Source organism: Amia ocellicauda, chromosome 12 (genome assembly GCF_036373705.1).
Source record: "Amia ocellicauda isolate fAmiCal2 chromosome 12, fAmiCal2.hap1, whole genome shotgun sequence".
NCBI classification, from domain to species: Eukaryota; Metazoa; Chordata; class Actinopteri; order Amiiformes; family Amiidae; genus Amia; species Amia ocellicauda.
In genome coordinates, this window is record NC_089861.1 from 14,381,207 (window position 1) to 14,408,464 (window position 27,258).

The following is a 27,258-nucleotide window of genomic DNA, read 5'->3' on the forward strand; positions in this document are numbered from 1 at the left end:
GGAGAGCATGGGAACTAGCCTCCTGTTCAGCCCCTCAATGAGGCTGCAGTGAAATAGCTCAGACCTCAGGTTGTCCCTCTGCTGCCAGATTTGTGTGGAAACCATGCATTCACAAAATGTATTTTTATCTCTCCCAGAATGGTAATTTGTCAAAAAAAAAGCAATAGACTGCTCTTAAAATAATCTGTTTGGGATCTTTAATATCTATTTATATATATATATATATATATATATATATATATATAATATATATAGGACAACACTAATCTGTTTTCTTTTGATAATGATAATGAGCTTCACGTATTATAAAATTACCTAACCTCAGTAATAACTCTGTTGGATTGAAATGACTATTCATTATAGACAATAAACTGTAATTTAACCTAAATTACGTCCTTGAAATGAAAGAGTTGTAGCCATATGTGAGACAAAATATGTTTGCATATGATGGAGTTTAAAAAATAAAAGGGTACCATCCAAAAGTGAATCTCATATCAAAACAAAGTTAATAACAGTGATATTTTAAGTTGATTTCATGTTAGATAGTCACGACTGTGTTTTGTTTTGAGCAGAAACATTTAATCTGCAGTGCAAGTGAAACTGATTCTGAGTCTGGAGGTTCTGACCAAGTGTTTAAAATATTATGCAGCCAGTTTTGCAAATAGATAGCGTAATCAGTTTGTTTTTTCCTTTGCTACTAAGATATACGTGCACTGCTTAACTTTCCCATGCATTTATCACAGTAACATACACAGGATGTGAACTTGTTAAGAACACTTCACTTTCCATTTCCCATATTGCTACTATTAGCTAGTCTAATTACAGTATGTGCCTGTTAGATGCATTAACAGTTCAGCAATTACAAAAACAGGGAGAACCTAGCCCTGTAGGACTTGCAGCTCATTACCCCATATATATTAATGCACTGAAGTGTGATTTTTAAGGAGTTTATTCAGCTCATAAAATATATCAAAGGGTATCACATTTTTTCTAATTGAATCCATGTGGCAGCAATTTTGCACCAGCTGAATTTCAGAAGCACTTGCTGTTATTTATCTTTAGTGTTTTTATAGTAACACAAGTATAATCATTCACTTATTTAAATAAATAAATACATAAATAAAAAAAATGTTTGTGTTGTCTGTCTAATCTAGGTCAGGTGAGTTTACAAATACTGAACTCGTTTTACACCTCTGAAAAGCATGTTTTTGTGTACTACATTCCAGGGGAGCAGGTGACCACATACTTGACATACACAGCATGACTTTGTGGATGTGATATACAAAGATGTTTGCATTATTCTAATTTTCTGTGGATGCTTTCAGTGTGTTTTGCTACTTATGGACCTAAGAGCAATGATAGTGATTCAGCCATACTATAGATTCATTCTTAAGATGATTCATTCATTCTTCATTCTCCAATCGATTGTACCAAAAATAAGATATACATCATATCTCCAGACCAAATTACATTATGTTATCAAACAAGTGTTATGAACTTAACTGTTACCTTCAGACTTATCATTTTAATCGATGTAGTTTAAAAGCAGACATTTTGATTAGATTATATGTTGTAGGTAACATCATGTTTTACTTAACTCTCTCATTATCACTGCGATGACTAGTGTAAGTGCGTTGTTTGTTAATAATAGTCTGCAACGTGGAACAATTAATCTCTTATCTCTCCTTAAAGCAAACAAGGATCACACTTTTCCAGTGATTCTCCCAAATCAACCACATCATCAAAGATTAAATAAAAATAGAATACAAATCCCGAATGCCGGGGAGAATGGGGATTGTTTTGGTGTTTGCATTCACCTCGGACATTCATTCATCCTGGGCACTGTCCTCCCGTGTCGCGCAGGCCTCTGGTCCCAGAGGAGTGCAGGCGGACGGTGCAGCCCCCCGCGCCGCTGCTGACCGAATGCTCCCGCATGTGCAAGAATGGCTACTGCACCCCAGTAGGCCGGTGCTGCTGCAGCCCCGGCTGGGAGGGTGACTTCTGCAGAGTGGGTGAGTGTCGTGCTCTCTCTCCCTCTCTCCCTCTCCTCTCTTGTCTCTGGTTGCAACTCACTCAACTACCTTCCCAACAGGGATATCAGCCACACACCTGTGCAAAGATAAACCCTACAACTCATTTCATTAGGGTGTCCACAGCCAACTTCCCAACCATTTGTTTCATAGCCGTACATGATCACTTGTTTTCTGGACATGTGTTAGTGTGTCTGTCTGGTTGGCCCTGTTGTCTGTCAATTAACTGAGGTATGTTTTTTGTGTGTTTTTTAACTGGGGAAAAAATATTGTTGGTTGTTGTGTGGGCCTGAAATACATGTAGTAAAACACAAGCACAGCTGAGAGCTAATTGGACTCAGAAATCAAATGAATCATTGGGAATCTGGAAACATAAGAAGGTTTACAGATGAGAGGAGGCCCCATCTAAATATGACATATCTTCCAGGCCTGGTATCAGTCTAGTTAAACCCCCAACCCCCCCCCCCGGACTTTTTCCAGTGCTGCAATATGCTGTAGTATTGTCACCAGAAGTGAAAAATACTACATACACACACTTCAGCTGTCTTAATATCTGCAGTGACATACAGCTATAATGGAGGCAGCAGGATTGTCTGAATAATTTAGTGGGATAGGAGATTGTTAATATCAGCTATATCTATCCACTTCACATTTTGTCCTCTGCTTTTCTTCAGCTGTCTCATTCCTCTGTTTAAGCCTTGAAACCCCTGTGTTTCAATAAGACTGAGGAAATTAGAAATACATTTTCCAAGGTTTATCTTAGGCTATACTTTCTGACATGATTCATGTGAATATTTGGATCTTACAAAGAATTATATACATATATATACTGTATGTATTTTTAAATGTCAGATATATGTCAAATGACACACTTTTCTTTGATTTAAAAAAACCTTTACAGACAAGATCAACATGTTTTCCTTCATAAATATTACATTGCAAAGCACATCCATGGTGTTACTGCATTCAATTTAAAGTGTTTAAACACATTTTTATGGATTTTCCTTTGATTTTGTTTCAAATTTGTGGCACAATCCCAATTGGAGTCACAACCCTAGGTTTTGGAACCACTGATGTAAAATGGTTTTTAAAACGAACCTGTTGTCAGAATGATGTTATTTGGTTGATTCTTACAAAACAGCTCCTGACAAAAGACCTAATGTTGCTGACTTAATGTTTGTCTGTTCTTTGCAGCCAAATGTGACCCAGCATGCCGTCATGGTGGGGTCTGCGTTAAGCCAAACAAGTGCTTCTGTAAGAAAGGCTACTCAGGAATGCAGTGTGAACAAACAGACCACAGTGTTGGACAAGAATCCAGAGAAGGAATCCTGGACCAGATCATAGACATGACATCATACCTGCTGGATCTGACTAGCTACATTGTATAGGCAAACTCAACCTGTGTTTCTTCATCCCCAAGCTGTATGAAGAAGCCTTAGTCTGATCTTTGTTCATCAACACGACTGTTCATCTGGACAGCCAGACACTATAGACCAGTGCCAGTTGCACCATGGACATTTCTACTCTAGTTGATAAGCTATGTTCTGCTGTTTTCAGAATGGACATCGCAAAATAGATTTCAGGAACCAGCAAGACGTTTGGAGGCATTGTTTTTGAAGTCCATTTTGAAGTTTGGGACATTGTTCGTATTTCCCCTTCAGGTCTCTAAACCAAGAGTCTCAGATGCTTTAACATAGATACGACATCTTTAAGGATTCAGCTGAAGGTGTTTGCTTATGCATTAAACCATTGTTTTCAGCCGACACTGTATGTTTCTTGTGGGACTTGCTAAGAACAGCCCCTTGTGTAATGTGGACAACTTCACCGAACTGCTGTGTTGGCCCAGTGTGGTCCACTAACTCTCTCGCTGAAAGCAAAAATGCTCTTTTAAAGATAAACCCTCTAAAGGTCTTGTTATTAGCTTTGCACACCTACCAAGATCATTAATGAAAAGCATGAGGATGACATTCCCAACTCATTATGACAAGTGGCCCCCGTTCCATTTTAAAGTTCATTAGAAATCAAGCAAGTTATACTTTACATTTCCATAATCTGTGAAAAAGGCTTGCTGGGTGTCCCAATGAATTCTTTATGCTTCCGTCAGAAGGAGTCTGAGCAGGTAAAAAGAGACGTGCATCCAAAACAGCATATAACAAAGCAGATGGATTATTGTCTTAGATAGTACCTTCAGAGAAGATTCATGGCAGAACTTGAAAAGGCTATTCATTGCTGTATTACATCTTGCTGTAGAGGAGTGAGAAACATAAGAGCTCTTGAATATTAATAATGCTAGACTGCTGTCTCCACATTGAAGTGCACAAAGCAGACAACCTTTTATTGTTGTGCCTTACCTGTAAACAAGGAAGAAGAAAAAAACAAGATATCAGTCCTGGGTTGAATTTTCTATTCATATTTTTGAACACTTAAGTCTTTCATAAGGGCCCAGATACAACCGAAAATTGAATGTTTCACTGCATTAAACAGGTAAGCAAAAGCAATATGGTCTTCTTAGTACTTATTAGTATTGTGTACTTAGTATACAGTATCAAATTCCACAACGTGATCCTGTTTTGGGGCAGAAACCTTTTTGTTTTGTTGTGTCTCTACTTTGTGTTATTGCGAAAGAACAAGAGTAAGCATCAGTTAAGATTGTACTAAATTATAAAGGTTGAAGTGTATTAGAACAGCAATGTGCTAAACAAGGTGTTGTATTTATTGCAATGATACAATAAAAAACAAATAGGAAATCACATATATCAAGATTTCATTCTAATATGTCTTGGTTTTGTTAGGTGTTGCTTTTCTGTATACAACATGAAATTAAGAATAGCACATCCTTGTATGAATAAAACCTTCCTAACTCTTTGATACATCACCAGTTTTTATGTTGACTGCCCCCTAAACACAGAAACTTTATCACAGACCACATAATAGCAGTCCACTTCAATGATACAGCTTCACAAAAGAGTATTGACAACAAAACAGTACAGAACTGCCAAATCCCTGGGGCTGGTATTGCATTGTAATGTGTTCAGCATTCAAAAAAAGGGAGAGTTCAGTGTGACATGTATTTCACACTGAATGAGAATACATAAAGATGGAAAGTAATTAATAATTTGTTCCATGTTTTTATTTGTAAAGGTATAATAATATATGGACGGTGGGTTGAGGTTAGAAAACTGACTTACCGTAAAGCTGTACATCCATTCACTCGCTGTTGTATTTACTTATACAGTGTATCTTTATTATATGAGACCTCCAATACATATATCATTCCTTTGTCCAGGAAATATGCTCCATGTAAATTAAACAAATGCTTGTAAACGCGAATAGTGTAACACTGAGGGCAAAGAAATGAATGACACGTTTTAACCTCTTCTGTCTTTGCTGTTGTACATCTGCACCACTAAAGAACTATTTGTATTATTTTGTATTTATGTTTTTAAGTCTTCCGTATATAGAGAGATGTATGTGCAGTGTAAGGGAAAATGCATTTTCTGAACAAGAGAGCACAGACAGAAAATATAGGCCACTCGATTTCAATGTTGGATTTAAGACAAATTTACCACATTTCGGAAACATGTTTAGGATTCCAATTCAGTGCAGAAAAATATTTGATTAGGATTCTTTGGTTGCTTTGTAAGTAAAGAACTGCTGCAAGCATCGAATGGTGTGAGATAAAGGGAACTCGATTTTGAAAGCTGCAGTGCTCTAAGCCAGTATAAATGTGATGTACTGAGGATTTATTTTATCTCGGCAACGTTAGGATCTTAAGGTCGGTGTAGTGAAATAAAAGCAACACCATTCAAACTGAACACGGTCACAACTGATTTTCATGCAGTAGTACTAAATAGACCCTTTGAAAGTGAATGTTTTCTTCTTTGACAGAAGTTTATTTATTTTATAGGAATCATGCATACTTTCATGCCCAACAGATAATTGTATACCTTTTCTTCAGTGGAGTCAAGGCATATTCTGTCCTGAAGGTACTTTTAGCAACAAGCACCATCCGTCTTGTGAGTCCCTAACTCCACTCTAAACCCAGCCCTGCCATTACTTTAACCCAAAATGTAGGAAGTTTTCAGGAAATACTTCACCCTGCGAACCACATAGCTGTCTCGTGATTTTGTTGACAGCCTCTCTTACAACACCTACTTATCACCTCGCTGAATTTTATAGCCAAGAGTCGATGTGGGACTTGGTTTATAAACTCCAGCATAAAAAAAAAAATACTTGAGGTAGAGTAAATAAAGTACTGAAATATAAGACTGATCACTAATGTAAAAATTACAAAGAGAAATATTCACAGTTAGTCTTTCTATTCACTGCGTCATTGGAATACATTTTTTTGCAATATGTTCACCTCACTTTTGAATGTCACTCACTCTCTGTTGCGAGTTTTTGGGGGTTTGCTCTTCAGAGTATGAAGTATGTTTTGAATAACCAGGTCAATAGTTTTCCTTCATTTAACCTAACACTGCCTTGGACGGTAGAAAAGCAGTGAAACTATGTACATTTTTGCATAGGTACCATTTCCAATTGGATTTTAAACTATTCTCAAGCTTTTTACACACGCTGTAATATATGTATGATTCAATTTTCTATTTGTGTTGTGAGAACAAATGTAATTTGCTCTGCGAAAATAATGCTGTAATAGTATTGTTTACAAATCTCTTCATGGGAATTCAATCTGCAGCAAAAACAAATGTATTTTATTGTTTTTGTGTTGTGTTTTGGGGATTTTTTTTATTTTTTGAGAGGGGGGTTGTTATTTCATACATGTGTGAGCTATTGATTATACCTGGTTTATTACTTAATGAATTTTATGCTGTAAGTTTAAACTCTATGTAATGTTAGCACTTAATGTGAAGCTTTTATTGGGGCTGCTGAGAAGACATTGTGTGAATAGAGCAAACTCTGTTTCATTGCTATTATTGAAATAGTTACGCAAACGTTATTTAAAGTCCTGTTTCTACATTTTGTTCATGTAAAGAATTTGATAATGTATTGTAAATAAAACTAGGGTTATTGAGACAACATCTGAGTTGGCTCTCAGAAATATCAATATGTCTATTAAAGATTAGCATGTTTTAAACCTCTGTGTCAGGTTGTTCATTGTTTAAACAGAAAAACAAGCAGGGTACAGTTGCTCTGTGGAGTGGGGTTTCCACACAGAGTGCGTTCCAGGTGCTTGAACCCCTCTCTTATGGAGAACTGGGAATTATCACTAGATTTGGCTTTAATAAAAGCAGATTAAAAGATAAAGGCACGAAGCGACAGCTGCAGTTGCCCGTGCTCCACCTTTCATAGGAGAGTTTTGTCCGGTTCACAGTCTAGAGTTGACTTTTTATTGAAACGTCACTTCACTGGTGGACCCTGTGTGTGTGTGTGTGTGTGTGTGTGTGTGTGTGTGTTAGAAAACTAAGGATCAGAGATCGTCTTCTTTCACGCTGCAACTTTGCCAGCTGTGTCACTTCATCCACCACACCTTATCAACACCTTATGTTGGGAAGGAGGAAAGGAGGGGAAAACTCCTGGCCATTGAGTGCCTTCCTGAGCTGGAATCCAAGTGAAAGAGGAAAAAAGTCTGCACCAGTCCAGTATATACTATGTTATTAGGACAACAGAGAAAATACAAAACCCAGCTGTTGATAATAGTGTCCAGGCCCACCCTTGGCCTTAATTGGCGGCTGCAATCTTTTAGATTGATGGCGGCAGGAATATTGTGCCGTTTCCCTGCCCTGTCACTGTCTCTGAGGTTTGATTTGCAGTGAAATGTGTTTGTCCAAATGTTTTTTTATTGAAAGAAAAAACAATTCTGAACTCTGAAAAGGAAATGTAATGTGAGATCCAGTGATTAACAAAAAAATGACACAGGCATAATATACATAAATAAAAGCAATCTGTAGAGAAACTGCCACACACTTTCAAGAACTTTCAGATTCTATTCAAATCATAAAGGTATATTTTACATTGGGAGTGAACACGTAAGGGACAATCTCTTCTAAATCTGACTAAAGAAGATAAATGAAATATATACCATTGATTTATTCCAGGTTTGACTTTTAAAATATGTGTGAAAATAACAAAGTGGCCCTATCTTAAAAACATATCTGGATACTTCAGTAACTGGAAGAGACTCAAGCAGAAGGCTATGATATATTAGTACCATACCACTTTTTATGTCAACACCGATTTCGAAACCTTTAAAGAAAAACACAGACTTTTACATTCCAAACGACAGCCCTGGCTGATGGCATTATTAAATTTCTTCCAGAATATCAATCTGTTTTACTGGTTGCAGTGGTAATGAAGACCACCCACTCACTTTAATTCCCTTGACTTATTTATGGTAATGCAATACTAAGTTATCTGTGCAATGTTTTGAGCCAATCAAAATTGCATAAAGTGGAACAAGGCAATTGTGCTTTAAGGTTCAGAGTACGTTTTAGTTTAAACACTATCCAGGGGCACGGATCATTACTGTTCATTAAGGATACTTTTTCCATGAAAGAACCTAGTCTGGATATCTTTAATAAACATTGTAACCTTAGAATTTGACAACACATTGAAAGTGTGTATACAGTACTGAGCATCTTCACTATACTACTTATTTAAATTGTGTATAGATAGAACTGAAATGCACAGGTTTTTTTAAATCAGATAGATAGATGAGATAGATTATGCTTTTGACATTTACATTCTGCTTACATAAAGGAAGTCTCTTAAAGACCTGAAATTCTTGAAATAATTGAAGGAAATATGCGTGACATTAGCTCATAAAGGCTGATTGGCACTGATACATCAAAGGGTTAAAGTTCAGCCCCAGAGCTAGAGTAACTGCAGGGGGGGGGGCTTTAACAGACTCTTTTGTTTCTGAGGTGCTGTTGTGAAAGACGTGTGTAAGCACTACCTGTACGAAAGGCACAGGAGGAGAGAAATCAGGTCAGTGGAACTACTGTGTATGCCAAAAGGAAAGGGTTTGGAGCACAAAGTGTGTGTGAGTGTGAGACCTGCTCCACTGCAGCTTTAATTACTGTGTGTACCATCAATAATAGCTGCCTATTGCCATCCCAGTTTCACTCAGGGTTCAAACATCATCTTGGCCTGAGCCCCATTCCCCATCCTCCTCCCGCTTAGCTGTAGTACAATGCCAACTGTAGTGTAAAAACCCGCACTCAGAGACAAGAAAAGTTGGCATTGGCTGCAAGAGATACAGATTTTAATGTTCCGTATTGCTGAGGGAATACATTATGATATTGACTTTTTGTCAGTGCCCCTGCTATCAAAGGATCACAGAGAGGAGTTGTGGAGGTTTCCTTCTGTGTATGCTATCAGTTCCAGATCTTTACACAGCTCTATGGAGCTGCTGTCGATTGAAACAGACCACCTAGGTAAATGTAGGCTCTATGGATACAGAGAGATTTTTCACAAACATTAAAATAGATGAACGGAGGTGTGTGTGGAAGTAGAATTGGGGGAGGGGGGTTTGGATGAGTTAAGTAAAGGGTTACATTTCACTTAAGATGTTATTCAAATTCCAAATAAGCGTTTCTTCACTGACATTGTACCAAAGCACGTCTGATTTAACTGATGCTGATTTGTGGCAGGTAACGCATTTTACAACTTATTCTCCAGACTCAGTGAATTGAATACCAGATATTCAGCTGTACTACCCAAGAAAACTTTGAAAACAGTATATATATATATATATATATATATATATATATATATATATATATATATATATATATATAAAGAAGAGGTAGAAAAGGAAATTAATGGAATGTGAGAACAGAACAAAATATGTATATCATGAGTGAAAATGTTAAAATGGGCCGGACACATGGCAAGAAGAACAGATCAAAGGAAGCTATCGAATGGATCCCAAGAGATTTAAAAAGACCTAGAAGAAGATCACGTAAAAGATGTGATGAAACAATATACTTTGCAGGTGTGGCAAAAATGCAAAAGCAAAGTTATAGTTCAAAGTGGGAACATCTTGGGGAGGCCTTCATCCAGCAGTGCATCAATATAGGCTAAAGATGATGATGATGATGATGTAGATATATATATATATATATATATATATATATATATATATATATATATATATATATATTAATCTGTAGAAAAAATACAACTGTTGATTAAAAAAATGATAAATAAATATAACTGACGATATTTAATGTCAGCATACATATTTTTGCAACCACCCTAGTCACGTTTGTCCATTTGCAATGGATATTTGCCTTCCAAACACCAGCACAATTTGACCGTATTCCAGTTTTACTGTGTTTTTTGGCTAATCTGAAGTTGAGCCACAACCTGCAACATCCAAATACAGTCCTCGTAGTGCGAGATGCACGCAAGCACCTTATCAGCATAAACATGTCTGTATCAAAACATATTCATGCAATCTTATCTGACAACAACAACCTCATGGCAAAGGTATCTTGTAAACTGCCACTAGTGTCCATGGAGTTGGTATCAAGTTCTTATATCACAAACAATTGGAAGCTTAATCTCTAGGAGCACTCAGGAGAAAAGCTGTCTACATCACTTGACTTTCTCCAGAATGCTCCGCAATATAAAATCTACCGCTGTACAGTCCTGGACAAGTGTTTGGACACCATGCATAAATACAGAGAAATCTGTCACTGTAGCAAACGCACAGGAAATATGAGAGGAGAACCGGCAGGCGAGAGTCAAAATACAGTGTGTTGAAATGGACAGACAACAGTTTGACAACCCTGTGCTCCAAGACTACAGTTTTCCAGACATTTATTAGAAAGCATTTAAAATATGAAGGGCAAAGTGACTCGGAGTTACAACACTGGAGAAGGCAAAGGCCCACACACAAAGCGCTGTCATCACTGGAAAAGCACCATCTTCTTACGTCTGCACTGTAATACTTATCTGAGGAATTATCGCCAGAAGTATTTCAGTCATACAATATATGTTATATTCAGTTTATTTTACACAGTATTACTTTCCATTGTGGTTTAATATGTTTTTATATCATTCTTTCCAATGTAGTTGAGTATGACCAATGCAATAATGTTTTTACCACACCAATTCTTCCATAACCATAATTGAGGTCTTATATATATATATATTCATTGTAGTGTCTGTATCAAATATGCGCTTGATTTTCAGGATAGGTCTATCCCTTGTTTGTTAGTGAAGTTTGTCTGTTCTGAATGCCATTAAAGCACAGGTTTTGATAGGTCTAGTGTAAAAAATAAAAAAAGAAACAGGAAAATGGGCACCCCCTAGTGGAGCAGTCCTGCATTTCATTCTTTAATAATAATAATAATAATAATAATAATAATAATAATAATAATAATAATAATAATAATAATAATAATAATATTGTCATGATGTGCAATACAATGAATAAACATTCCTAAATGTCAAATGCATTGCTAGTATATACAGACGTGCGGCAAATTAAAGGAAAAACCTGAATAAATGAGTAGAGGTGTCCTGCATGATAAAATTAAGCAATTAACATCCTAACATGCTCTGTGGCATGTATAAAAATGTTGAGCAGACCCAGCTGACCTCAATTTTGGATCAAGATGGCAAGAGGAAAGGATGGAAGTGACTTTGAAAGAGGGGTCATTATTATTGGGGCACGAATGGCAGGAGTTTCAGTCACACAGACGCTCAACTGGCTAGTGATCTCGACAAGTAGGCGAGTGCATGTGTGGGACACCAAGAGAACAGTACAGGCCTGACTGCTTGACCAATACAGTGAGGGGGTCCAGAGGCTCTGTTATGCTGTGGGGGGCATTTTCCTGGCATGGTTGGGGTCCACTTGTCCCCTTAGAGGGAAGGGTCACTGCAAATCATTACACAGTTATTCTGAGTGATCACCTTTATCCTATGGTGAAACATTTCTATCCTGATGGGAGTGGTCTCTTCCAGGATGATAATGCCCCCATCCACAGGGCACGAGGGCTCACTGAATGGTGTGATGAGTATGAAGATGATGTGAATCATATGCTATGGCCTTCGCAGTCACCAGATCTCATCCTAATTGGACACCTATGGGAGATTTTGGAGCGACGTGTTAGACAGCGCTCTCCACCACCATCATCAAAACACCAAATGAGGGAATATCTTTTGGAAGAATGGTGTTCATCCCTCCAGTAGAGTCCAGAGACTCGTACAATCTGTGCCAAGAGCATTGAATCTGTTCTGGTGGCTCGTGGTGGCCAACAACTTACTGAGACACTTTATGTTGGTTTTTTCTTTAATTTGTCACTCATCTGTAGCTATATGTAAAAACTTTGTTTATAACTTATGGAACATATTGATTAAATAACTAACAAAAGAAAGAAAGAAAGAAAATAAAAAATAAAAAAATGCATGTCTAAGAAACTGATATTTTAAAAATGTTAACCCATCTCCAATACATGTACTGTTTATATTCTAAGTCACAATTAGTAATCTGTCCAGTTACATCACACTTCTATTCTGAAATATCAGTATCTGCAAAATAAAAGTATCTAATTACACAAAAGTACCCTTATGTTCAACACATATTTGAAAGGTTTTTCTGCCATGCTGATTTACACGACTGTCTTCTCATAATATTGAGTGCAATTCTTAAAATTAAATCAAAAAGTAACCAAACAGATGTATTTCTCATGCACAGTAGACCACGTCTGCCTTTTATGAAAGACGCAAACCTTCCAAAACCAGGCAGGAGGTGGCAGTGCTCCCACACTCCCAGTCTCTCTGCTGTGTCTGTTCACTTCACTGGAGAGAAACACAGAGAGCCTCATATTCATAACCACTCTGCATGAATCTGCACTCTCTAAAAAATGTTTTTCTGTACACATTCACATTCACTCATTCATTTTTATTTATTTTTAACTGTGTCCAGCTTCCATGGTCTACCAGGCTACATAACGTCTGTGCTTGGCTTGCATGGTTTGTATTTTCCTCACTGCAGGAGGACAGTAAATAGGAATTTATGCAAAAGTGTTGAAAAAACATTTAAGTCTACTGACTGAGATCATCGTCAACACTTCACAGGCAATTGAGAAGGACAATGTAATAATATCTGTACACTACCACTATCATGAATGACAGATTTTGTTGGGCTGTAATTGGACTGAGTTCATCAACAAGCTCTGACAAATATTGCCCTGGGATTTTGAGAGAAATTAAAACATATATATATATATATATATATATATATATATATATATATATATATATATATATGGATATATGCACCGATCAGCCATAACATTATGACCACTGACAGGTGAAGTGAATAACACTGATAATCTCGTTATCATGGCACCTGTCAGTGGGTGGGATATATTAGGCAGCAAGTGAACATTTTGTCCTCAAATTTGATGTGTTAGAAGCAGGACAAATGGGCAAGCATAAGGATCTGAGTGACTTTGACAAGGGCCAAATTGTGATGGCTAGACGACTGGGTCAGAGCATCTCCAAAACTGCAGCTCTGGTGGGGTGTTCCCGGTCTGCAGTGGTCAGTACCTATCAAAAGTGGTCCAAGGAAGGAAAAGCAGTGAACCGGCGACAGGGTCATGGGCGGCCAAGGCTCATTGATGCACGTGGGGAGCGAAGGCTGGCCTGTGTGGTCCGATCCAACAGACGAGCTGGTAACACCATGGGAACACCATCCCTACTGTGAAGCAGCTGTAATTGCTGCCAAAGGTGATTCTACCAAGTATTGAGTCAGGGATGTATAAGTCAAAGGGGAAAATAATACAATTTTAAATGCATCAGCATTTCAGGTTGTAACACAACAGAACGAAAAAAAGTCCAAGAGGGGTGAGTTCTTCTTATAGCCACTGTATTACTATTAAAGGGGTGACATGGCAAAGGGAAGCTATAGATCAAAGCAAGTAGTAACATTTTGTGGAGGTCTGCAATCCAGAAGTGGATCGATACAGGCTAATGATGATTATAATATCAGAGTATATATATTTAATCTTATATATATATACTTACTAAAATAAATTATAATAACAATAATAATTCCTCTGAGCACATTTGTACAATAATATCTCAGACAGGATATTTGAGGTTTGCCAGGCCATAATGTTTGTGTGGCATGCCTCTCGCGGACCGCAGCAGCTGCTCTGGTTTTTCAGAAGCACATATTGCACTTGCAGGCCAGGAGAGCTGTTGGTGACTGCTTCCCCTCCACCCCAAGCTCCCACACGGCTTCCACCCCCCTCTCTACTGGCCAGGACTAGGGACCTAGCTTGCAGATGCTCCTCAGTCCCATCCTCAGACCAAGAGTCTGAGCACTGCCTGCTGGGGTTCTCGATTCAAGACACCAACTGGCCACAGAGAGTAGATGCAAGGGAAAGAGTTACAGTTTTTCTGGTCGCTTCTCTGTGGCCTCTGAGGATGTGGTTCTTGGCACTTGTGCTGATGCTGCACAGGGAGTCATGGCAGATCATTGAGGGTGGACCTGCTGTCTCAGAAATGTCCAGAAAGTCCAGAAAGTTAGCTAAGAAAAAGACAGCAGAGAGGCGCAATGTACCATACCATGAACGTGCTGCACGAACCTGCTGCACTTGCCACACACCAAGCTACACAACAAGTTACATTCCGCTTCCCGTACTCCAGCTCACAACACATTATTTTTTTAACAAGCCAGATTATGTTTAATTATATTATAATGATAAATTGGGTATGAGGTTTGGATGGCAGTCAACTCAGATCATGCAAGGCTCTGAGATGGTTTCCCCGTTGCACGTTGTGGAGAAGTGCACTTGACAAAACCACGACGGTTGGCTCTGTTTCCCCTGAAATTATTTAATCATTAAAAGATGAGAGTTGAGTCTTTGTGTGGCTCCAGTATCGCAAAGCCTCACACATGTTTCCAAAGAGGTGGATAGGGAGCTGTTTTTCAATGCAATCTGTACCCCTGGGCAACAGCACTCTCATAATTAGCACAAGGGCCTCATAAGTTGCCAAAAATGTGTCATTTAAGCCTTTGCTTGTTTCCAGGCCCTATAAATTACAGTGTTGCTTTGGAACGGCTTTCCCTTTGCTTGCTCAACAAAAGCACTGCATGTGTGTGGAGATTTGATCAACACAAAGTTCACCTGGAAGCTACTTTAACCTGGACCCAGCTGTATGACTGAAACGCAGCCCAGTCTGTGAGGTGAAGTAATGACCCCTCCGCGAATAGCTATTAATCTCTGAACAGTCTCGGAAACAAATATGATCTCTTATCTCTGCTCCCTGGTCCATTCTTGCGCTGTAATTCCTATGTGGAAATGTTCCTCTATGAGAGCCAGCTCCCCACTGGCTCTTATGGGCACCACCTATGCAGTATTGGCTTCTGGATGTTGTTGACAGCAAATCAAAAAATGTCTAAAAACTAGAGAAATACATAAGCAATGGCAACTTATTATGAGCTTATTCTTGTTATCATACACACATCGGCTGCACAGCCAAGCACAGAACTTTGTTGCATTGTGTGAAGAAATGTGTGTAGTGTGAAAAGTTGGCAACCAATTGCCTCTATACTGAGCTTCTGCCTTAAAGCCCAAACACACCCAGTACTGCTATATGCCACCACCATTATCCATCTATTTTCTGCTGCTATAGCTACTTTCACTCTGTTTACATAATACCTAGACATCTGTAGTCCCATCCAGCAAGCAAACTTCTTGTCACACTGAAATCACGTGTGCCTTACAGATATACGTTATAATTCCCCAACTGTTTCAAATAATAAAGAAGTTATGGATTAAACTAATTATTACTTCAGTTACGTGCTTCGTTAACTGAAAACTCAGCTGGCATAAGCTGAACAGTGGGTCTGCAGGACCAGGGTTGAAAATTCAAGCATGACATTTGGCATGACTGAAAAGCTCATGAAAGTGCAGCTGTTGTTGTCTCCTGACATGCGATTTTTCAGTTTCTTGTTTGGGGTCTTAATCTACATCATCAGCTATGTAAATACAATTTTAAAAAATGAACAATGTTGGCAGGTACTTTAACAGTCCTCAGTTTGGCTGTTTGAACTTCACAACCATGTCATTAATGGTAACATGAAAGATTTTAAACTCTGTGTTTTTAAATACAGACTGAGCTACTAGCTGCCTGCCATGGTGCTCAGTTTATGGGACAGGTTTTGTCAAAGAAGGGCCTTTCCCATTGGATTCCCACTGGATAGAAGACACCATTGCTATGGCCTATGACTCTGGTCTACTCTCTGCCTAAGAGAGAAAAGGGTCAAAGATCACACCAGTGGTGCACAGCATCTGTACTGAGACAATTTTTAATTTTACTATGAAAGAAACTTGCCATGACGTAAAATGTAAGAAAGTAAAAATAAAGCCTTCAACTATACTGTAGCAAAACTACTGAATACTGAATGATAATGCTTTTATGTGATGTATTCAGCTTTGACTTTCATTCAAATGACTACTTAATACTGACTTCACAGGGAATGAATACAATGCCTATAACCAAGAAAATAATACAACAGACAATAAAACATAAATAAACATCTCTTTACACAACGAATAGTTGACAGATTGGAAATAAATAAATAGGTAAATAAGGTTACTGGAGGGATATCAATGGACAGTGTCAAATTCCATTTTAATAAATCTCTCGAAGTAGGACAACTGATTTTAACAAATCAGAACAAACTCATACACGCAGCAGAACATCAAATGAATGACAAAAAGATTAAAACATGAATGTCACACCTGACTCTAATAAAATCTGAATGCGTACTAATCGTTTCTTGGAAGTGCATACATCTGTATAGTTCGAAGGTATTCAAACTGTCAGTCCACATTTCCCAGCTTAAGATTACATTTATGTTAAATTAAGAACTTTTTCCCCTACAATTAAGTCTGTACTAATACTTTACTCAAATGTATTTTGTAAATGCCTTCATGAGACATTTCCTTAAGGTATTTTCTCACTGAACACACAGTCATTGACTAAACAACAATAACAAAATACAGTATATATACATTCACACACACAGATGGGTTTTTTTTCTTTCTTAAGAGAGCCTTTTTTACTGCAACACATTTGAGCCTTAGTTAGTTCTGTTCCATTAAATTCATAAATTAATTTGATTCCTTATTGTTGGTCTGTACACCAGTCTATATGTCAGTCCTTTCCCTAGTGCAGGGCAGTTTACAGAAAGACTGAGGATTTTCATCTCCTCCGGTGCTGATGACAAAAACCTTTTTTAGTTAACATTTATGGTTAACTAACTGGAAGAATGAAAAATTAAATATAGTTCCCCCCATCTCCAATCCCAAGCACCTGCTGTCCCTGCTGCTGTTTTAAAATTAGTTTAAATTAAGATGTAAGACTCTTTTGTTTTTACATTAATTCATTTTTCCTAATACACGTATGTGTGTGTGTGTGTGTATATATGTATATATATATATATATATATATATATATATATATATTCTGTAAATCATTAACAATAAAAGATTGGACAACTCTTCACCTGTGGAATGATAAATACACCATGATAAATACAGCCTTTGCACAAAAGACTGCTATCTGACTGCTCTCCCCTACATTCAGTGTAGACAGATGAACTGTTATTTTGAAGGGTCTGTTCACCTTTCTTAACTCTTTACCATCCCAGCGATGGCCAGTCCTACCTTAAGATTCAAAACCTTAGACTTGTTACACAGCGTGTGCCAAACCGGACCCCTGCAGAGGCCCAGAGAAGCGTCTGAATCGCACAGGACAGCTGTGAAAGCACACCACTTTATTTTGCAAAGCTCAGACAGTAGCTGTAGTTTTACACTGTTGACTGCTACCTCTAAACCATGTCTCGACTGCTCACCACCTGCTATTTTCTCTTTCATTTCATAACCGTTTTTGTTGTCGCTCTCAGGATGGCTCAGCAGCCTGACAGCAGGTAAATCTAATCACTAAATATAGTATAATACAAAGCCATTGATATTTATTTTCAATGTTTCAATGTAGGCTATAGAAGATGTTTGCATTTTTTCGTACTTCCATATTATTTATTATGTAATTCATTTTGACTGAAAACGTTTAATCTTAAGCAATAATTGGAGACTTTTTTTTCCTTGTAGATTAGTAAGTTTAAAAATGCAATGCTCTTGTAATTATCATGTTGTTGTTGTTATTGCTGCTTATTCATTCTGTGTAACAGTTCATTATAGTAAGCACGCACCGTTTAATAAAAACATGTTTTGAAAGATTACACATTCATAACATCTTTGGTGGTAAAAATATTCGGTGAATAATATATGTATAATAATAATAAGCCTGTGCTCAAAGTTATTTAAAAACATATAATTTGGTGAATTTCTGTTGTTGGCAACAGTTTGTTTGGTACCTTATTATAATACCTGTGGTGAAAACTTATTAGGCTTTAATCTACTAAAATCGTTTTTTTGTTTGTTTGTTTTTGCACATGTGGGACACCTTCAGTTAGACATGACCTGGATGTCACAGAAAAGTAGCTTTCAGACGATTTTTCTACTACTTTCTCACATTAACAAAAGGCCTTTTACTAAATATTGCAGGTCTTTGCAAAGGAATCTGCAGAGCATAATTGCAACAGCTGCAAACAGATCAAATGACAAAAAAAATCCTTCTGCATTATTTTACTTCCATCCTGCCTTATCCCCATTCATATTTTTATGGTAACACGATTTGAATGTTAATTGGAGTCGGAAGCCTGTTGATCTCTCGTTTATCTGTAGATTGCTGTTAAAACCAGAAAGTCAGCAGAAACCCAAGTTCAATTTAGAATATTTTTTATTTTTATTTCATTGTGCCATACATTTGAGTTTACTCTTTAAATCGTTAGCCACAGCCACAAATTATTAAAGCAATACTTTGAAAAGAAAAATCAAGTCAACTGTTAATGTGCAAAGAGGGTGGCAAAGTGACACCATGTACGGGTGGATGGATTAGTGTTACCTTGGCAAAGCAGCTCAGTGTCAGTGCCCCCGTCCCTCGCCTCTGTCCCAATGCTGCTCTTTGTTCTGCAGGTCAGTGCAGGATGTGTCCAGGCAGCACAGCAAACAGCCTGTGGTGGGAGTGTGCACTTATGGCCAATTTGTTTCCTGCTGTTACGGCTGGAAGAATTTGAATGGAGTTTGTCAGCGTAAGTCCATAAAACACCTGGACCAGCGAAAAAGACCACAAGCCATTGCAGCTGACTTATTAGCCATTTCTAGAATATGGTGCACTGGTATGGGTGGACGTCAATTCCTGGAAAGCACGTCTTTCCATACAAATTAGGATGCTATCATGTATAGCATCTGTTCTTGTGCACTACACTACAATTTTTTAATAGTTGTTTTATTTGAAGGCATGATATTTCTTTTACTGACAGAAAAAGGATGATCTTTGGATATTTACTTCTTTGTTTCTTCTTTGCTTTGCAGCCATGTGTAAGAAACCATGTAAAAACGGGATCTGTGCTGGTCCTAACAAGTGCTCCTGTCATAAAGGGTTTATGGGAAAATACTGTGAAGAAGGTAACCACACTCACATTTCACTCTTTCACTTGTTCTTGGTTTCTTTTATGTGGGGCATGACTGCATGAAGTTTGCTCTTGAGAGTAGAGCTTCAATGGACAGCTTTGGCCAATACTCACTAGCCACAAAGTAAGAACCATTATCATCATGAGGATCACATGTGCCTCAGAAACTGTTTAAAGCAGCAGGAAAGCATGTGATTCAGCAGGCCGACTGTCCAGCCATTGACCAGCATCTTCAACCAAGGACAGAGGAAAGACTTTTGGACATTTAGTCCATTCATGAACAAAAGCCTATAGAGTGCTTTGCATAGTATGTTCCTTTTCACACAAACATGACTAGTGCAATGAGTATAATATACAAAAAAAAAAACTAAATAATTTCTGGTTAATTTTTATTCTTAATTAATTAATTTGTGTTCTTAGAATTTGAATTATTTGCCACAACTAATAGTTCATGTTTACGAGGAGTCTGTTATCTTTGACTCAGTATTACACAGGTTTCAATGCTCTGCATCAAAGGGCTGAAGGTATTGTACATTGCTAATTAAACCCCTAACCAAAAGGTTATTTCTAATATGTTGTATATGTATACATTTTAGATATAAACGAATGTGGATTCCTTCCCAGACCTTGCTCCCATACCTGTATGAATACACATGGAAGCTATCGCTGTTACTGCGACAGTGCATATTTGCTTAATGCAGATGGAAAGTCCTGTTACAGTAAGTATTTTACTCATTTTCATTAAGAGATTGTTGTCAATATTTTGATTATTGTATCCATCTGACTGTCTGGCTATCAATCTAATATTATTACTACTATGAATTGGTTTGCATTCTTTAAATCTGTGTTTTAGATTTTTAATGGCAATGTGATATTGATGTCATGTTTATGAACTACTCTTCCTCTTTAAATCTACACTTGTAGACAAAGGAAGCAACCTAGTTGTCATTACTTTTAAATACCCAGAATGAGGCCTAGAAGTCCAGTTCTCATTGGGACAGAGATCAGTGAAGGTCCATTATTGGACATAAGCTGGTAGAAGAGTGTTTGCTGAAGAGTAAAGAGTAAAGAGGCTTTCTAAACTGGTTATTGAGAAGAATTAGGGGAAAATGAAGCAACTTCTGTCACCCTGGCCTATGTATCTACTGCCAGACTGGGGTCCAATGGATTTTCAGATACCTTCAGGATTTTGTGCTCTTCATTCATCAGGGTGAGATATCTAATCAAAGACACTTCCTTAATCAATATAGGGCTGAATACAAGCTTAATGGTTCACTGAACAAAATTCCATTAGACATAATTATCAGCTCCATATCAACATTAGCTGCCAGCAGACTCATCTTTCTCTCACTGCCCAATTATGTGACACATAAGGACAGCAACCCTACTCCCAGTCTCTCAGTACTCTCTATTTCAAGAGTTTCACAGGGGCTGGGGTTGCTCATTGTGTTTATGAACACATTATGGTGACACAATCCCTCTCTGAATTCAGCAGAGTGAATAAATCTCCTATGGCGGGAGACCAGTCTCTCAGTAGAGCGGGTTTGTCACAATGAAGTTGATGCTGCTTGGTCACTAAGGAGGAGTTTTGTAAAAGTGGGGCTAATTGTGTGTGGGCGTTGTTCAAGGTGGACGGAGGACCCTGGAGCTCAAAGCAAAATGTATTCATTTGTGGGTTTCCGCCCAGAGGAAAAGCTGGAATTTAGCATTCCATATTGGAAGGGGGCAAAAAGCTGAAGTGGATTCTTACTTAATTTGAAGAAAAAAACCAAGATGGAGGTAATGAAACAAAGCACAGAGGGGATCACTTACCTAAGTGTATCTAATATCGGGTTGCTCTTTCATTATCCTGTACATTTTGAGAGGCCAGGTAAAACACTGGTGAGGACAAGACAAAAAATATAGGTGTGTTTTATTAAAAAAAAAAAAAAGCTTTTATGTTGTAGATGTGCTTTTGTCTCTCTGTGGGTCTAGAAGCCTCCATGTGCTTGGACACCCGTTGCCAGTTTGGATGCCAGGTGTTGGAGGAGGGGAGGGAGTGGTGTCTGTGTCCTCCAGGCCTAAGCTTGGCTCCTGATAACAGGACATGTGAAGGTAGGCCTATAGGACGCCTTCTGAGAAACATCACCACGTCAGGTCACCACGGTCATAAATATGACAACCGCAGTGCGAGGGGAAAATGCAGAGCTGACAAAGCCTGGGAGGGCAGGAAAAACAAATTGTCCGTTTAATTAGCGCCATTTCCAAAGTACGGTTTTCAAGTCCTTTCATTACCCTAACATGGACTTCCCACACACCGGAAAAGAAGAGTAAATTAGTATGTCAGCTAGGCCATTGCTGTGTACATAGCTGACTTACTAATTAGGTCCTCCAGTTCTGGTAAAGAAATCCAATCCAAGTTGGAGTGCCTTGATTGAAGGTTGTGCTTGAATTGGTCCCGAGTTCCCTTTAAATCTCTGTAATTAGCTTACATTACAAAATAAAACTATGCTGTGCAGTGATGGAGTGTAGACTGCACAGTAGGGATCTGTCCAGTCCTTTGTGTCACTGAGTTGCTATCCAGTAACTATCCAGATTTTCTCTGTGAGCACTTAAGATGGAAAGGCCTATTAATCACAGATGACAGATGATAGCTAGACCTATTATTTAATATCTGTTTTAATTATCTGTTTCCAACCCATTTGGGCTCTTGGTGATACACTGGTGGTGCTCATACTTTAATGATTTTCAACACAGTAATAGACTTCTATCTGTCAGAAATGTGTTGTAATCATAAACATTATTGGTATGTTTTCATTTTCAGGTCTTAAGTATCTGATGAATGAGAGATATGAAAGATGAAGCGTGATAGATGTTGATTCTGATAAACTATACTTCTAGAAGGAATGTTAAGGAATCAATAAAAAACTGTTATTTCCAAAATAATCTGTATCTCTCTATCCAGAGGGGCTCATTGTCTGGGGAGTTGAGGGAGTTAATGAAAGCTGTGGTTGTGTTTCTGGAATTGCAGACATTGATGAGTGCCAACAGGGAATGGATATCTGCACACAGAGCAGGACCTGCAGAAACACTTTTGGAAGCTTTGTGTGCGTCTGCAAGGATGGCTTTGTGATGGGAATGCTCCAGGACAAAATTAAGTGTAGAGGTATTGGTTTTAAGCTTTGTTTTATTTTACTTAGGGAGTAGACCATTACTGGGGAATTGCAACTGAGTTATATTGAGGTTATTATATTAGATGACATGAAAACCATAATGGTAAAAGATAAAAGACTTGGAACTTGAGCAGGTTAACAAATTAAATTGTTGTTGTTGTCTGTACTTCTCAATTGTATGTTCTGTTAAAATGTTTTTCATCGTATTAAACATTTGGGCACACATTTTATTGGAAACAATCTGGTGCAGAAGCTATTCGCAAAAGCCAAGAACAAAAGTCTGTTTAGTGTAAAACATTTCCAAATTAAAGGTTTACAACAGACGTTCACAAATTACTGCATACACGACAACTAAATGGCTTATATGAAGATATGTGTCTGGCACACAGAGTGCATGTGGGATCATTCAAATTGTGCTACATTGGCTCTTTTAGAAGATTATTTTTGATGTGAAATCTGCAGTTATTTTCCCCTAATTTGGAATTGCTAATTACTGAACTCAGATCACTCTGCCCGTCTAGAAGGGATGAAACAAGGCACATGTACTTTGACACAAGAGTTTATCAAAACCATCTGCTATTTTTTGCACTGCGAGTTTAGTATTGCACAGCCCTGCCATTATACCATCCGGAGGATTTGATATAGCTGCAAACTGCTAACAATTTGAAATTTGCAAGTGCTCAAGAAGCTGCAGTAGTGGGAAACTACCCTAGCATGCTGGGTGTTTCTAATTGGCTGGTCTATGCCATTGCCAGCAGGGCAGTGCACAATTGGCCAAGTGCCACTGGGAAAGGGTGGGTGAAAGCCAGCTAGGGAAACTCAGTTCTCTGCATACCAGCGACTCCGTTGACTACATCTCAGACCAGTTTTGTCTGTTCCATCTACATCAAAATGCTTACAGTGAGGGAAAAAAGTATTTGATCCCCTGCTGATTTTGTGCGTTTGCCCACTGACAAAGAAATGATCAGTCTATAATTGTAATGGTAGGTGTATTTTAACAGTGTGAGACAGAATAACAACAAAAAAATCCAGAAAAACGTATTTCAAAAAAGTTATACATTGATTTGCATGTTAATGAGGGAAATAAGTATTTGACCCCTTCGACTTAGTACTTGGTGGCAAAACCCTTGTTGGCAATCACAGAGGTCAGACGTTTCTTGTAGTTGGCCACCAGGTCTGCACACATCTCAGGAGGGATTTTGTCCCACTCCTCTTTGCAGATCCTCTCCAAGTCATTAAGGTTTCGAGGCTGACGTTTGTCAACTCGAACCTTCAGCTCCCTCCACAGATTTTCTATGGGATTAAGGTCTGGAGACTGGCTAGGCCACATGCAGGCCTGTACATGTGCTTTCTTGAGCAGGGGGACCTTGCGGGCGCTGCAGGATTTCACTCCTTCACGGCATAGTGTGTTAGCAATTGTTTTCTTGGTGACTATGGTCCCAGCTGCCTTGAGATCATTAACAAGATCCTCCCATGTAGTTCTGGGCTGATTCCTCACCGTTCTCATGATCATTGAAACTCCACGAGGTGAGATCTTGCATGGAGCCCCAGACCGAGGGAGACTGACAGTTATTTTGTGTTTCTTCCATTTGCGAATAATCGCACCAACTGTTGTCACCTTCTCACCAAGCTGCTTGGCGATGGTCTTGTAGCCCATTCCATTTGGAATCTGATTGATTGATTGCTTCTGTGGACAGGTGTCTTTTATACAGGTAACGAGCTGAGATTAGGAGCACTCCCTTTAAGAGAGTGCTCCTAATCTCAGCTCGTTACCTGTATAAAAGACACCTGGGAGCCAGAAATCTTGCTGATTGATAGGGGATCAAATACTTTTTTCCCCTCAATGTATCTCACTAGTCGTGCCTCCCTCCTGTTATTTAAACACATAATTTTGGAGGCTTTTGAAATGGTCTCTTCCAGACAATAAGGAAAGCATAATAGAAAGTGATCTTGTGACCTCTAGCACTGAATTCAAACCTGTGTTCTCTAGATTTCACCATTAAACATGAACTCTATGTAGATGCTTTTCCTGGATGAGCAACTGTGGAACAAAGGGATTCTTCCTCATACAAGTATCTATGTTCCAAGATACAGATGTAATGTACTTTAGAAAGAGGTCATCTCCTCTTGCAACTACAGTGTAACTTAAATCACGGAAAAGCATGAATACAAAAGACACAAATAACCAGAAGAAGAAATTAAAAAATACTGGAAACCAGGAGGATTCTGGTGTGCATCCATTAATGGTTGCTGAACAAAATTAAGGACTGCATCTGCCCGAGCTGTCATTATTATGTAATGTTTTTGTCTTTTTTTCCTTGAAATGTAAGTGTTTTTTGTCATGGTTTTGATATTTCAGTTATAGATTAATATGTTCAAACTGTACCTCAGTGAACTTCCTGTGTGGCGGAGCATTAACTAACATCTTTTTTGGCAAAAGCCAGTTTTGAACTCAGAAGTCACTATTTCCCATATTTTCCATAGAAATCCCAACCCTTGTTGATATACAGGGTGGAGTTGTTTCTGTTTTATCCATCAGCAAGCGTTGCTGAAATGTCCTCTGAGATATGAAACCAGACTTTGTTATGATTCATCACTACATCAAGGACAAGGCTGAATAAACTTATACTGTGAAAGCTCCTCAGTGTATAATATTTCAATGTCTTCAGGATGACTCCTCTGTTTTTCAGATCAAAATGAGTGTCTAACGGGAAGTCATCAATGCAGCCGTCACGCATACTGTCTCAACACATTGGGGTCGTACGCATGCAAGTGTCAAGAGCACTTCTTTGGTGATGGCTTCAACTGCCAGCAACAGAAGATAATCCCGTCACTAGAGTCCCTGTACTACCAATATAAACTCTCTAAAAGAAAACATCAGAAGAAACAACTGTGATACTAACATGTACAAAGTAACAGACATAGACGTGTTTTTTTTGGGTGTACGCATGTGTCCTGTTTGTTTTGTAGTTTAGAGCATGTACAAATGTAGTAATTGTCTTACTGGGCTTCTAGATAAGAACAGACTGAAAGATGAAGATATGACCGAACTGAAGGCTTTTAATTTAGTGTAAATAAATGCTAACAATTTGAGTGAGTGCTTTAAACTTGGAACAGCTTTTAACCTGTTATTGCCTTGAGATAATTACCTTTCCAAGGTCAAATACAAATACCAAAGTGCAGAAGACCCCACTAGGAATGATGCACATTGTTTTCTTGTTTGATGTTAGTCCAGGCCTTTCATTTAATGCAGACCAAAGACTATTACATGTACTGTACTTTATTATTTCCAGACAGAGGGGCAGAAACAAGTATAGCCAAAAAAAAAAAAAAAAAGCTTTAACTAAGAAAAAAGCTGCTTCAGAGTGTGCCTGATTAATCAAAGGTTGCATGCTGGTACTGATGCAGTTTTAATTTTTTCTTCTGTTTTTAAACCCGGAAGACAAATTTGCTTTCCCACCGATAATCCAGTTAGCGATCTTCAAGAGTTCTACAAGAGGATCAGTGGACAGTAAAAACAGCCATAGCTAATCCCTAAACGCTAGAAATACATTTGATGCTGCCATACTCAGCTCAGAAAACGGCCCATTTGTGGAGAAAGAGAAAGAGGAACACCACAGGTTCCGAGTCACATGGTTTATCACACTGCTGACGAAGAAAGGCCTATTCATTTGTTGTACCTGTGTGGAGTCCTAGTCTCCTGTACTTTTGAAGGTATCTGCAGTCAGAGGGCACAGTGTGTTATCTGGCACATCATGGAAGAACAGGTTCCATGGCAGTTTAATTACAATTAAAGCGACAGAGTGGCTGGATGTGTGTGGGTCAGGGTAATGAAAAAGCTGTGTCTAGACAATATTAACAGCTCAGGACCGCAGGCATCCCTTTAACATGTTAAGGGCAAAAAGTGAAATGCACAACCACTTTTACTCAAAGCTTATCAGTTTCAGCAAGTTTACCTTGATAAATGTATTATAGGATTTTTGCACTTTTAACATGGTTTTATTTTAATTTTACCATTTTAATTTAACTGCTGTGGTTTCATATTGGTTCAGAATGCTGCATGCTGTACTACACTGAACTATACCATGAAGAATACCATGATATACCATTATAAATGTTTCTAAGGGATATTAGTTATAGCACACCATATTTTCCTACTGTTCCAGTTAAGTAAAGCACAGTGAAGGCATGCAAACCTACGGTAAAACCATATTAAAAAGTACAAAAATCCTATGGTAAACCTGCATATCACAGTCCTATGAAGGCAGGTCAATTGCTGTGGTCTATGTCCAAAATGTACTTTGGTTGTAGGCGTGGTGTAGTGCTGGTAGGGCTGGTAGGGCAGGAAGGGGCTCACTTCTTGTGGGCAGGCAGAGCGACGTGTTGATGATTTTGTTTTGTTAACGTAAGAATAAAACAAAACTTGAAAATATAAAATGCCTCTGGTGTCATTCACCCTAAATCTAACACTCTTCCATGCTGTCCACACAGTCCGTCTTTCATTCCGCGCTGTTATCCTTCCCTCAGTCAAATTCTAGTTAAAAGAGACAGG

At 38.3% G+C, this 27,258-nt stretch overlaps 1 protein-coding gene and 1 long non-coding RNA gene across 2 annotated transcripts in view; both read left to right on the top strand.

Moving 5' to 3' along the window:
• hhip (hedgehog interacting protein) overlaps positions 1 to 7,125 on the top strand; it is a 43,504-nt gene extending 36,379 nt beyond the window's left edge. Inside the window, exons 12-13 of the mRNA XM_066718418.1 lie at positions 1,864 to 2,012; positions 3,225 to 7,125. Coding sequence (XP_066574515.1) covers positions 1,864 to 2,012; positions 3,225 to 3,418 — 343 coding nt within the window. The 3' untranslated portion in view covers positions 3,419 to 7,125. The remainder of the gene's footprint in view (positions 1 to 1,863; positions 2,013 to 3,224) is intronic.
• Positions 7,126 to 19,082: 11,957 nt separating this feature from the next.
• Positions 19,083 to 20,208, top strand: LOC136764156 (uncharacterized). The gene is made up of 3 exons (XR_010821160.1): positions 19,083 to 19,173; positions 19,457 to 19,549; positions 20,151 to 20,208. It is a non-coding gene; the product is annotated as an uncharacterized LOC136764156 (long non-coding RNA).
• The last annotated feature ends 7,050 nt before the right edge of the window (positions 20,209 to 27,258 follow it).